At 53.6% G+C, this 12,500-nt stretch overlaps 2 protein-coding genes across 8 annotated transcripts in view; both read right to left on the reverse strand.

Moving 5' to 3' along the window:
- tfr2 (transferrin receptor 2) overlaps window positions 1-8,402 on the reverse strand; it is a 33,973-nt gene extending 25,571 nt beyond the window's left edge. The window contains exon 1 of one of the 7 annotated variants that reach the window (XM_079848274.1): window positions 8,337-8,402. The gene's annotated coding sequence lies outside the window, so the exon portion shown is untranslated. Of the gene's footprint in view, window positions 1-8,334 lie in introns of all 7 variants that reach the window. The other 6 variants (XM_079848276.1, XM_079848275.1, XM_079848271.1 and 3 more) reach the window with 6 other exon arrangements.
- Window positions 8,403-10,556: 2,154 nt separating this feature from the next.
- ctc1 (CTS telomere maintenance complex component 1) overlaps window positions 10,557-12,500 on the reverse strand; it is a 31,282-nt gene continuing 29,338 nt past the window's right edge. The window contains exons 22-23 of the mRNA XM_079848254.1: window positions 12,490-12,500; window positions 10,557-10,858 (exon numbers count right to left, since the gene is read on the reverse strand). The exon at window positions 12,490-12,500 is cut by the window's right edge and continues 104 nt beyond it. Of these exons, the coding sequence (XP_079704380.1) occupies window positions 10,758-10,858; window positions 12,490-12,500 (112 nt within the window). The 3' untranslated portion in view covers window positions 10,557-10,757. The remainder of the gene's footprint in view (window positions 10,859-12,489) is intronic.

The raw sequence follows: 12,500 nt of genomic DNA on the forward strand, positions 1-12,500 counted from the left end.
CAGTAGCCTGCGATCGGCCAACGAGCGACGGCTACCAGAAGCCTGCGATCGGCCAACAACGACGTCTACCAGAAGCCTGCGATCGGCCAACAACGACGGCTACCAGAAGCCTACGATCGGCCAATGAGCGACGGCTACCAGAAGCCTACGATCGGCCAATGAGCGACGGCTACCAGAAGCCTACGATCGGCCAATGAGCGACGGCTACCAGAACCCTACGATCGGCCAACGAGCGACGGCTACCAGAAGCCTACGATCGGCCAACGAGCGACGGCTACCAGAAGCCTACGATCGGCCAATGAGCGACGGCTACCAGAAGCCTACGATCGGCCAACGAGCGACGGCTACCAGAAGCCTGCGATCGGCCAACAACGACGTCTACCAGAAGCCTACGATCGGCCACCAGAAGCCTACGATCGGCCAATGAGCGACGGCTACCAGAAGCCTACGATCGGCCAACGAGCGACGGCTACCAGAAGCCTACGATCGGCCAACGAGCGACGGCTACCAGAAGCCTACGATCGGCCAATGAGCGACGGCTACCAGAAGCCTACGATCGGCCAATGAGCGACGGCTACCAGAAGCCTACGATCGGCCAATGAGCGACGGCTACCAGAAGCCTACGATCGGCCAACGAGCGACGGCTACCAGAAGCCTGCGATCGGCCAACAACGACGTATACCAGAAGCCTACGATCGGCCAATGAGCGACGGCTACCAGAAGCCTACGATCGGCCAACGAGCGACGGCTACCAGAAGCCTACGATCGGCCAACGAGCGACGGCTACCAGAAGCCTACGATCGGCCAACGAGCGACGGCTACCAGAAGCCTGCGATCGGCCAACAACGACGTCTACCAGAAGCCTACGATCGGCCAATGAGCGACGGCTACCAGAAGCCTACGATCGGCCAACGAGCGACGGCTACCAGAAGCCTACGATCGGCCAACGAGCGACGGCTACCAGAAGCCTGCGATCGGCCAACGAGCGACGGCTACCAGAAGCCTGCGATCGGCCAACGAGCGACGGCTACCAGAAGCCTACGATCGGCCAACGAGCGACGGCTACCAGAAGCCTACGATCGGCCAACGAGCGACGGCTACCAGAAGCCTACGATCGGCCAACGAGCGACGGCTACCAGAAGCCTACGATCGGCCAACGAGCGACGGCTACCAGAAGCCTACGATCGGCCAACGAGCGACGGCTACCAGAAGCCTACGATCGGCCAATGAGCGACGGCTACCAGAAGCCTACGATCGGCCAACGAGCGACGGCTACCAGAAGCCTACGATCGGCCAACGAGCGACGGCTACCAGAAGCCTACGATCGGCCAATGAGCGACGGCTACCAGAAGCCTACGATCGGCCAACGAGCGACGGCTACCAGAAGCCTACGATCGGCCAACGAGCGACGGCTACCAGAAGCCTACGATCGGCCAACGAGCGACGGCTACCAGAAGCCTGCGATCGGCCAACAACGACGTCTACCAGAAGCCTACGATCGGCCAATGAGCGACGGCTACCAGAAGCCTACGATCGGCCAATGAGCGACGGCTACCAGAAGCCTACGATCGGCCAACGAGCGACGGCTACCAGAAGCCTACGATCGGCCAACGAGTGACGGCTACCAGAAGCCTACGATCGGCCAACGAGCGACGGCTACCAGAAGCCTACGATCGGCCAACGAGCGACGGCTACCAGAAGCCTGCGATCGGCCAACGAGCGACGGCTACCAGAAGCCTGCGATCGGCCAACGAGCGACGGCTACCAGAAGCCTACGATCGGCCAACGAGCGACGGCTACCAGAAGCCTACGATCGGCCAACGAGCGACGGCTACCAGAAGCCTACGATCGGCCAATGAGCGACGGCTACCAGAAGCCTACGATCGGCCAAAGAGCGACAGCTACCAGAAGCCTACGATCGGCCAACGAGCGACGGCTACCAGAAGCCTGCGATCGGCCAACGAGCGACAGCTACCAGAAGCCTACGATCGGCCAACGAGCGACGGCTACCAGAAGCCTACGATCGGCCAATGAACGACGGCTACCAGAAGCCTACGATCGGCCAATGAGCGACGGCTACCAGAAGCCTACGATCGGCCAATGAGCGACGGCTACCAGAAGCCTACGATCGGCCAACGAGCGAAGTCTACCAGAAGCCTGCGATCGGCCAACGAGCGACGGCTACCAGAAGCCTACGATCGGCCACCAGAAGCCTACGATCGGCCAACGAGCGACGGCTACCAGAAGCCTACGATCGGCCAACGAGCGACGGCTACCAGAAGCCTACGGTCGGCCAACGAGCGACGGCTACCAGAAGCCTACGATCGGCCAACGAGCGACGGCTACCAGAAGCCTACGATCGGCCAACGAGCGACGGCTACCAGTAGCCTGCGATCGGCCAACGAGCGACGGCTACCAGAAGCCTGCGATCGGCCAACAACGACGTCTACCAGAAGCCTGCGATCGGCCAACAACGACGGCTACCAGAAGCCTACGATCGGCCAATGAGCGACGGCTACCAGAAGCCTACGATCGGCCAATGAGCGACGGCTACCAGAAGCCTACGATCGGCCAATGAGCGACGGCTACCAGAACCCTACGATCGGCCAACGAGCGACGGCTACCAGAAGCCTACGATCGGCCAACGAGCGACGGCTACCAGAAGCCTACGATCGGCCAACGAGCGACGGCTACCAGAAGCCTACGATCGGCCAATGAGCGACGGCTACCAGAAGCCTACGATCGGCCACCAGAAGCCTACGATCGGCCAACGAGCGACGGCTACCAGAAGCCTACGATCGGCCAACGAGCGACGGCTACCAGAAGCCTACGATCGGCCAATGAGCGACGGCTACCAGAACCCTACGATCGGCCAACGAGCGACGGCTACCAGAAGCCTACGATCGGCCAACGAGCGACGGCTACCAGAAGCCTACGATCGGCCAACGAGCGACGGCTACCAGAAGCCTACGATCGGCCAATGAGCGACGGCTACCAGAAGCCTACGATCGGCCACCAGAAGCCTACGATCGGCCAACGAGCGACGGCTACCAGAAGCCTACGATCGGCCAACGAGCGACGGCTACCAGAAGCCTACGATCGGCCAACGAGCGACGGCTACCAGAAGCCTACGATCGGCCAATGAGCGACGGCTACCAGAAGCCTACGATCGGCCACCAGAAGGCCACGATCGGCCAACGAGCGACGGCTACCAGAAGCCTACGATCGGCCAACGAGCGACGGCTACCAGAAGCCTACGATCGGCCAACGAGCGACGGCTACCAGAAGCCTACGATCGGCCAACGAGCGACGGCTACCAGAAGCCTGCGATCGGCCAACAACGACGGCTACCAGAAGCCTACGATCGGCCAATGAGCGACGGCTACCAGAAGCCTACGATCGGCCAACGAGCGACGGCTACCAGAAGCCTACGGTCGGCCAACGAGCGATGGCTACCAGAAGCCTACGATCGGCCAACGAGCGACGGCTACCAGAAGCCTACGATCAGCCAACGAGCGACGGCTACCAGAAGCCTGCGATCGGCCAACGAGCGATGGCTACCAGAAGCCTACGGTCGGCCAACGAGCGACGGCTACCAGAAGCCTACGATCGGCCAACAACGACGGCTACCAGAAGCCTACGATCGGCCAACAACGACGGCTACCAGAAGCCTACGATCGGCCAATGAGCGACGGCTACCAGAAGCCTACGATCGGCCAACGAGCGACGGCTACCAGAAGCCTGCGATCGGCCAACGAGCGACGGCTACCAGAAGCCTGCGATCGGCCAACGAGCGATGGCTACCAGAAGCCTACGGTCGGCCAACGAGCGACGGCTACCAGAAGCCTACGATCGGCCAACAACGACGGCTACCAGAAGCCTGCGATCGGCCAACAACGACGGCTACCAGAAGCCTACGATCGGCCAATGAGCGACGGCTACCAGAAGCCTACGATCGGCCAATGAGCGACGGCTACCAGAAGCCTACGATCGGCCAATGAGCGACGGCTACCAGAAGCCTACGATCGGCCAATGAGCGACGGCTACCAGAAGCCTACGATCGGCCAACGAGCGACGGCTACCAGAAGCCTACGATCGGCCAATGAACGACGGCTACCAGAAGCCTACGATCGGCCAATGAGCGACGGCTACCAGAAGCCTACGATCGGCCAATGAGCGACGGCTACCAGAAGCCTACGATCGGCCAACGAGCGAAGTCTACCAGAAGCCTGCGATCGGCCAATGAGCGACGGCTACCAGAAGCCTACGGTCGGCCAACGGGCGAAGTCTACCAGAAGCCTGCGATCGGTCAAAGAGCGACGTCTACCAGAAGCCTGCGATCGGCCAACGAGCGACGGCTACCAGAAGCCTACGATCGGCCAATGAGCGACTGCTACCAGAAGCCTACGATCGGCCAACGAGCGACGGCTACCAGATGCCTGCGATCGGCCAACGAGCGAAGGCTACCAGAAGCCTACGATCGGCCAATGAGCGACGGCTACCAGAAGCCTACGATCGGCCACCAGAAGCCTACGATCGGCCAACGAGCGACGGCTACCAGAAGCCTACGATCGGCCAACGAGCGACGTCTACCAGAAGCCTGCGATCGGCCAACAACGACGGCTACCAGAAGCCTACGATCGGCCAATGAGCGACGGCTACCAGAAGCCTGCGATCGGCCAACAACGACGTCTACCAGAAGCCTGCGATCGGCCAACAACGACGGCTACCAGAAGCCTACGATCGGCCAATGAGCGACGGCTACCAGAAGCCTACGATCGGCCAATGAGCGACGGCTACCAGAAGCCTACGATCGGCCAATGAGCGACGGCTACCAGAAGCCTACGATCGGCCAATGAGCGACGGCTACCAGAAGCCTACGATCGGCCAACGAGCGACGGCTACCAGAAGCCTACGATCGGCCAATGAACGACGGCTACCAGAAGCCTACGATCGGCCAATGAGCGACGGCTACCAGAAGCCTACGATCGGCCAATGAGCGACGGCTACCAGAAGCCTACGATCGGCCAACGAGCGAAGTCTACCAGAAGCCTGCGATCGGCCAATGAGCGACGGCTACCAGAAGCCTACGGTCGGCCAATGGGCGAAGTCTACCAGAAGCCTGCGATCGGTCAAAGAGCGACGTCTACCAGAAGCCTGCGATCGGCCAACGAGCGACGGCTACCAGAAGCCTACGATCGGCCAATGAGCGACTGCTACCAGAAGCCTACGATCGGCCAACGAGCGACGGCTACCAGATGCCTGCGATCGGCCAACGAGCGAAGGCTACCAGAAGCCTACGATCGGCCAATGAGCGACGGCTACCAGAAGCCTACGATCGGCCACCAGAAGCCTACGATCGGCCAACGAGCGACGGCTACCAGAAGCCTACGATCGGCCAACGAGCGACGGCTACCAGAAGCCCACGATCGGCCAACGAGCGACGTCTACCAGAAGCCTGCGATCGGCCAACGAGCGACGGCTACCAGAAGCCCGCGATCGGCCAACGAGCGACGGCTACCAGAAGCCTGCGATCGGCCAACGAGCGACGGCTACCAGAAGCCTACGATCGGCCAATGAGCGACGGCTACCAGAAGCCTACGATCGGCCAACGAGCGACGGCTACCAGAAGCCTGCGATCGGCCAACGAGCGACGGCTACCAGAAGCCTACGATCGGCCAATGAGCGACGGCTACCAGAAGCCTACGATCGGCCAATGAGCGACGGCTACCAGAAGCCTACGATCGGCCAACGAGCGACGTCTACCAGAAGCCTACGATCGGCCAATGAGCGACGGCTACCAGAAGCCTACGATCGGCCAATGAGCGACGGCTACCAGAAGCCTACGATCGGCCAACGAGCGACGTCTACCAGAAGCCTACGATCGGACAACGAGCGACGGCTACCAGAAGCCCACGATCGGCCAACGAGCGACGTCTACCAGAAGCCTGCGATCGGCCAACGAGCGACGGCTACCAGAAGCCCGCGATCGGCCAACGAGCGACGGCTACCAGAAGCCTACGATCGGCCAACGAGCGACAGCTACCAGAAGCCTACGATCGGCCAACGAGCGACGGCTACCAGAAGCCTACGATCGGCCAACGAGCGACGGCTACCAGAAGCCTACGATCGGCCAACGAGCGACGGCTACCAGAAGCCCGCGATCGGCCAACGAGCGACGGCTACCAGAAGCCTACGATCGGCCAACGAGCGACGGCTACCAGAAGCCTACGATCGGCCAATGAGCGACAGCTACCAGAAGCCCGCGATCGGCCAATGAGCGACGGCTACCAGAAGCCTACGATCGGCCAACGAGCGACGGCTACCAGAAGCCTACGATCGGCCAACAGGCGACGGCTACCAGAAGCCCGCGATCGGCCAACGAGCGACGGCTACCAGAAGCCTACGATCGGCCAATGAGCGACAGCTACCAGAAGCCCGCGATCGGCCAATGAGCGACGGCTACCAGAAGCCCGCGATCGGCCAACGAGCGACGGCTACCAGAAGCCTACGATCGGCCAACAGGCGACGGCTACCAGAAGCCCGCGATCGGCCAACGAGCGACGGCTACCAGAAGCCTACGATCGGCCAACAGGCGACGGCTACCAGAAGCCTGCGATCGGCCAATGAGCGACGGCTACCAGAAGCCTGCGATCGGCCAATGAGCGACGGCTACCAGAAGCCTACGATCGGCTCGTGACACCATCACAGAGAGCCACACAATCACTCTCCAGAACATTCTCATTCACGGTACCCTGCTGGTGATGCTCTCTCCATCCTCATCCGGAACGCAGAATCCCTGACAACATTCAGACAGCTGGAACCCCTTCTCTTACATGAGCACTAACCCTCATAAAAAAATTTTTTTTAAAATAATAATAATAATAATATTCCTTTTCCTTTAATCCTCGCTTATCGGGCTTATACTACTCTGAGCAACGCCTGAACTGTGTGTGTTGAGCACTTCTTGCGATGTTTTTGCCTCTTCATGATGACTCGCTTAATTTAGTCCTCGTTTGTAAGTCGCTTTGGACAAAAGCGTCTGCTAAATGACTAAATGTAAATGTAAATAAATGTAAATGTACTGATAATTAATTAAATCATAATGTCAAAGTAAAACAAATAAATGATTTTAAAATAAAGCAAATAAAAATAAAACATTTATTAACATTGATTAAATCATAACATTTTAAATAGAATAAATAATTTAAAAAATAATTAAATTAAAATTAAATAAATAAAATGATTTAAAAATAAAAACACCAAAATAGAACTTATTAAAATGTATAAAATCATTAAATGATTTTAAAATGAAATAATTCTAAATATTAAAGAAATACAAATGTCAAATTATAAATGATTAATAAAATAAATCAAAATACAACACTTTATTAATAATTAAATCATAAAAATGTCAAATTAAAATATATTAAAAACAATATTAAAATAGAAACAAATAAAGAAAGAGAAATAGATTTACTGAAATAAATACAATATAAATAAATAAAAAACACTTACTAAAACAGATGAAAATATTTATTTATCTGCATGTCATGTGACCATCACATCAGAGAACCGTGAACATGCGAGTGTGTTAAATTATATTAATATTAACTAAAATTCTCAGTTGGACTCATTCGATTCTCAGTATTTCAACTCAAAGGGATTCGACAAATAAAAATGTTTGGGAATCTCTGCATTCGTTTATCCAGAATAACCAGTGTGGAGTTCATGAGACCAGTACAAACACACACTTCACAATCTCTAACCGAAACCAGTGCTAATACCAGTTACACACCAGCAACATTAATACACACACCACAGAAGCTTCTTCAGAGGAGCTCGTCTCCTGTTGAAGCCTTATTTACTCTCCTGCTGCCCATATCGATTTCTATAGCAAACACACACACACACAGAGCCAAGGACACACACACACACACACACACACACACACACACACACATCTGCTAGAGACAGAAGTGTGTGTTTGATAAGAGCCGTTAAAATGAACAATATTAACATGCGTAACTGACATTACCAGATCATAAATCTCACAATATTAAACATTAACTTTTAAACACGGTGACACGACGTGAGGAGTTTTAAAATCTCCAAAAACACAAACCAACACGTGCAAAAACCTGACCGAAAGCTGAACTCACACAAGCTCAAGCGTTATGACGTGATCAATCATCAATGAAGTCAAGTCACCTTTATTTATATAGCGCTTTTTACAATACAGATTGTTTCAAAACAGCTTTACAGAGATAACAGGAACATAATGATCGCATTAAGAGTGAAATGATCCTCTACTGATCATGTAATGTGTGACATACCTTCTGTCCTGCTGCCAGTGTGATCAATGACCGTCTGCATGTCTGTAGAGCTCCGCCCCCTGAGCCTCATCTATAGGAGCTCCGCCCCTGAGCCTCATCTGTAGAGCTCCGCCCCCTGAGCCTCATCTATAGGAGCTCCGCCCCCTGAGCCTCATCTATAGGGAGCTCTGCCCCCCTGAGCCTCATCTGTAGGAGCTCCGCCCCCTGAGCCTTATCTATAGGGAGCTCTGCCCCCCTGAGCCTCATCTGTAGGAGCTCCGCCCCCTGAGCCTCATTTATAGGAGCTCCGCCCCCTGAGGCTCATCTGTGGGAGCTCCGCCCCCTGAGCCTCATCTATAAGAGCTCCGCCCCCTGAGCCTCATCTGTAGGAGCTCCGCCCCCTGAGGCTCATATGTAGGAGCTCCGCCCCCTGATCCTCATCTATAGGGAGCTCTGCCCCCTGAGGCTCATGTGTAGGAGCTCCACCCCCTGAGCCTCATCTGTAGGAGCTCCGCCCCCCTGAGCCTCATCTATAGGAGCTCCGCCCCCTGAGCCTCATCTATAGGAGCTCCGCCCCCCTGAGGCTCATCTCTAGGAGGTCCGCCCCCTGAGCCTCATCTATAGGAGCTCCACCCCAAGCCTCATCTATAGGGAGCTCTGCCCCCTGAGCCTCATCTGTAGGAGCTCCGCCCCCTGAGCCTCATTTATAGGAGCTCCACCCCAAGCCTCATCTATAAGAGCTCCGCCCCCTGAGCCTCATCTATAGGAGCTCCACCCCAAGCCTCATCTATAAGAGCTCCGCCCCCTGAGGCTCATGTGTAGGAGCTCCGCCCCCTGATCCTCATCTATAGGGAGCTCTGCCCCCTGAGGCTCATGTGTAGGAGCTCCACCCCCTGAGCCTCATCTGTAGGAGCTCCGCCCCCCTGAGCCTCATCTATAGGAGCTCCGCCCCCTGAGCCTCATCTATAGGAGCTCCGCCCCCCTGAGGCTCATCTCTAGGAGGTCCGCCCCCTGAGCCTCATCTATAGGAGCTCCACCCCAAGCCTCATCTATAGGGAGCTCTGCCCCCCTGAGCCTCATCTGTAGGAGCTCCGCCCCCTGAGCCTCATTTATAGGAGCTCCGCCCCCTGAGGCTCATCTGTGGGATGGAGCTCCACCCCCTGAGCCTCATCTATAGGAGCTCCGCCCCCCTGAGCCTCATCTATAGGAGCTCCGCCCCCTGAGCCTCATCTATAGGAGCTCCGCTCCCTGAGCCTCATCTGTAGGACCTCTGCCCCCTGAGGCTCATGTGTAGGAGCTCCGCCCCCTGATCCTCATCTATAGGGAGCTCTGCCCCCCTGAGGCTCATCTCCAGGAGGTCCGCCCCCTGAGCCTCATCTATAGAAGCTCCGCCCCCTGAGCCTCATCTATAGGAGCTCCGCCCCCCCTGAGCCTCATCTATAGGAGCTCCGCCCTCTGAGCCTCATCTATAGGAGCTCCGCCCCCTGAAGCTCATCTGAAGGAGCTCCGCCCCCCTGAGCCTCATCTATAGGAGCTCCGCCCCCTGAGCCTAATCTATAGGAGCTCCGCCCCCTGAGCCTCATCTGTAGGAGCTCCGCCCCCTGAGCCTCATCTGTAGGAGCTCCGCCCTCTGAGCCTCATCTGTAGGAGCTCCGCCCCCTGAGGCTCATCTGTAGGAGCTCCGCCCCCTGAGCCTCGTCTGTAGGAGCTCCTCCCCCTGAGCCTCGCCTGTAGGAGCTCCGCCCCCTGAGCCTCGTCTGTAGGAGCTCCGCCCCCTGAGCCTCATCTGTAGGAGCTCCGCCCCCTGAGCCTCATCTATAGGAGCTCCGCCCCCTGAGGCTCATCTGTAGGAGCTCCTCCCCCTGAGCCTCGTCTGTAGGAGCTCCGCCCCCACATGCTTTGCTACCCTGTGATTGGTTAGTTGTGACAGACTTCAAACTGAATCACTATTTAAGACATTCAAATCTATAAATCAATCAAACGTAATGAATAAAATATAATTTATTAAGAGTTTTAAGTTACAATATTTAGTGTAAAAACAATTGTTATTTTATAATAAGCATAATTCAATGAACACTCAAGAACAGCAGAACATTAAAACATGAAACACTGAGCAGCATTTGAGTCATTTTGCATTGGTTGTGCGTATCAGTGTGTGTTTTAGCGTGTGTGTGTGTGTGTGAGAGTGTGAGTATGTAAGGGAGTGTGTGGTTGTGTGTGTGTTTAGCGTGTGTGTGTGTGTGGTTGTGTGTGTGTTTAGCGTGTGTGTGTGTGTGTGAGAGTGTGAGTATGTAAGGGAGTGTGTGGTTGTGTGTGTGTTTAGCGTGTGTGTGTGAGTGAGTGTGTGTTTAGCGTGTATGTGTGAGTGTGTGTGTGTGTGTTTAGCGTGTGTGCATGTGTGAGTGAGTGTGTGTATATGTTTGTGTGTGTGTGTGTGTGTGTTTAGCGTGTGTGTATGTGTTGGCATTGTAACTGCAGTGCAGGTGCGAATTTGCAGATGAATTCTGTTTGTCCTCGATGAACTTTCCTCAGCTGAGGTTTCCCTGAAACACACACACACACACGCACACTTCATTTAGCATTTAGAGTGTTATTCTCCAGAATGGTTGTGTAAGTAGTTACGGGCTGCATGATTAATCACAAAAAAACTGAATTTTTTATGTGTCTCTCAGTGCGATTATCAAATTACAAAGGCAGTGACTGAATTACATAAGTGTATGCGCTGCATGTTTCATAGTGAAGAACTGTGTTTATTTACACACTCGTGATCCAGTGTTTCAGCCTCTGGGTTACAGTAAACGAGTTCGACTTCAACCCTTAAATGCATGAACGTTACAGCAATCATTATTACATATTTGGGTCTTTATATTCGTGTTCTTTAGCGTTATGCCTGCGGTAATAATCATCATCATTGAGTGTAAGACACTGCCACCTTGAGGAACAACGGTGAAGTGCACTATAATTATTGTTGTGCAGAAAAACAAATACTTACACTATTACTTCCCACCGGCCGCTAGCGACCCGATACACTTTTTAAAATAAAAAATTTAGAAACATTTTATAATTTAGATTTTTCTTGTTATTGTTCAGGAATAGATTGAGGAATGGTAAGGAGGTTGATGTCTAACTTTAAAAAAATTAATGAGGGATTATAATTATAAAAAGTGATGGTTTTCAAACTGTTTTTTATAGACTATTTATTATTCGTTTGCTTCATGTATTAGTTTAGTTTGGGAATTAATGTTTGCAGGCCTGCGTGTATTTGTGAGCGTGTATTTTGTGTTAATTTCGTAGCTTATTCTTTATTTACGCTGATGTTCTGAGCAGAATATTTTTCGCAGTGATGTTAATTCTTATTTAGTTTTGAGTTGTTTATTTATTATTAACTTTGTTTTTGTTAATAAATACTTTTTGATTCGCTTTTGTTCTCGTCGCCTCCCTCGTTTGTCGCGGCTCAGAGCTGGGCGTGACAGGAGGATAGTGAATGATGTCACAATATTCCTAATTTAAATAATTCATACGCAGGATAAAGGGGCGGGGCCTGGTTGAGTTAGTGGTGTGTTAAACTCACGTTTATAGCGAGTGGCGGGACATTTCCCAAACACACTGGAAGCAATCTCACAACATTTCCCCCCCCAAATCACGCAGCCCTTAAAGGTGCAGTGTGTAATATTTAGGAGGATCTGTTGACAGAAATGCAATATCATATACAGAACTGTTTCAGTGGTGTATAAAGACCTTACGTAATGAAGCGTAATGCTTTTATTAGCTTAGAATGAGGCGTTTCTCTCTACACACACCGCGGGTCCGCTTACATCCACATGTTTCTACGGTGGCCCTGAACGGACAAACACGTTTCGTCACTATGTTGTTCTTCGTGTAAAGAAGCGAGCTAAAGTCAGCGAATAAAACACTGACACAATGATGAACAGGTGACAATAATATTCACAATAACATAATTTTACTGAATAATTAAGTAAACCTAATTTCTAATTTAATCTTTGTAAAGAAACCTCATTGTTTAACTGGCTACTCTCTGCTGTCTCAGACGACGACATCACTTCCTGTCGGCCACCTTAACTTCTGTTGGGTGCGATTCGCAACCTCACCACTAGATGCCGCTAAACATCACACACTGCACCTTTAAGCACTGGTTTAGCGTGAGTGTGTTTACCTGTTCTCTGA

This window comes from Squalius cephalus, assembly GCF_949319135.1.
Source record: "Squalius cephalus genome assembly, chromosome: 18".
Classification (NCBI taxonomy): Eukaryota; Metazoa; Chordata; class Actinopteri; order Cypriniformes; family Leuciscidae; genus Squalius; species Squalius cephalus.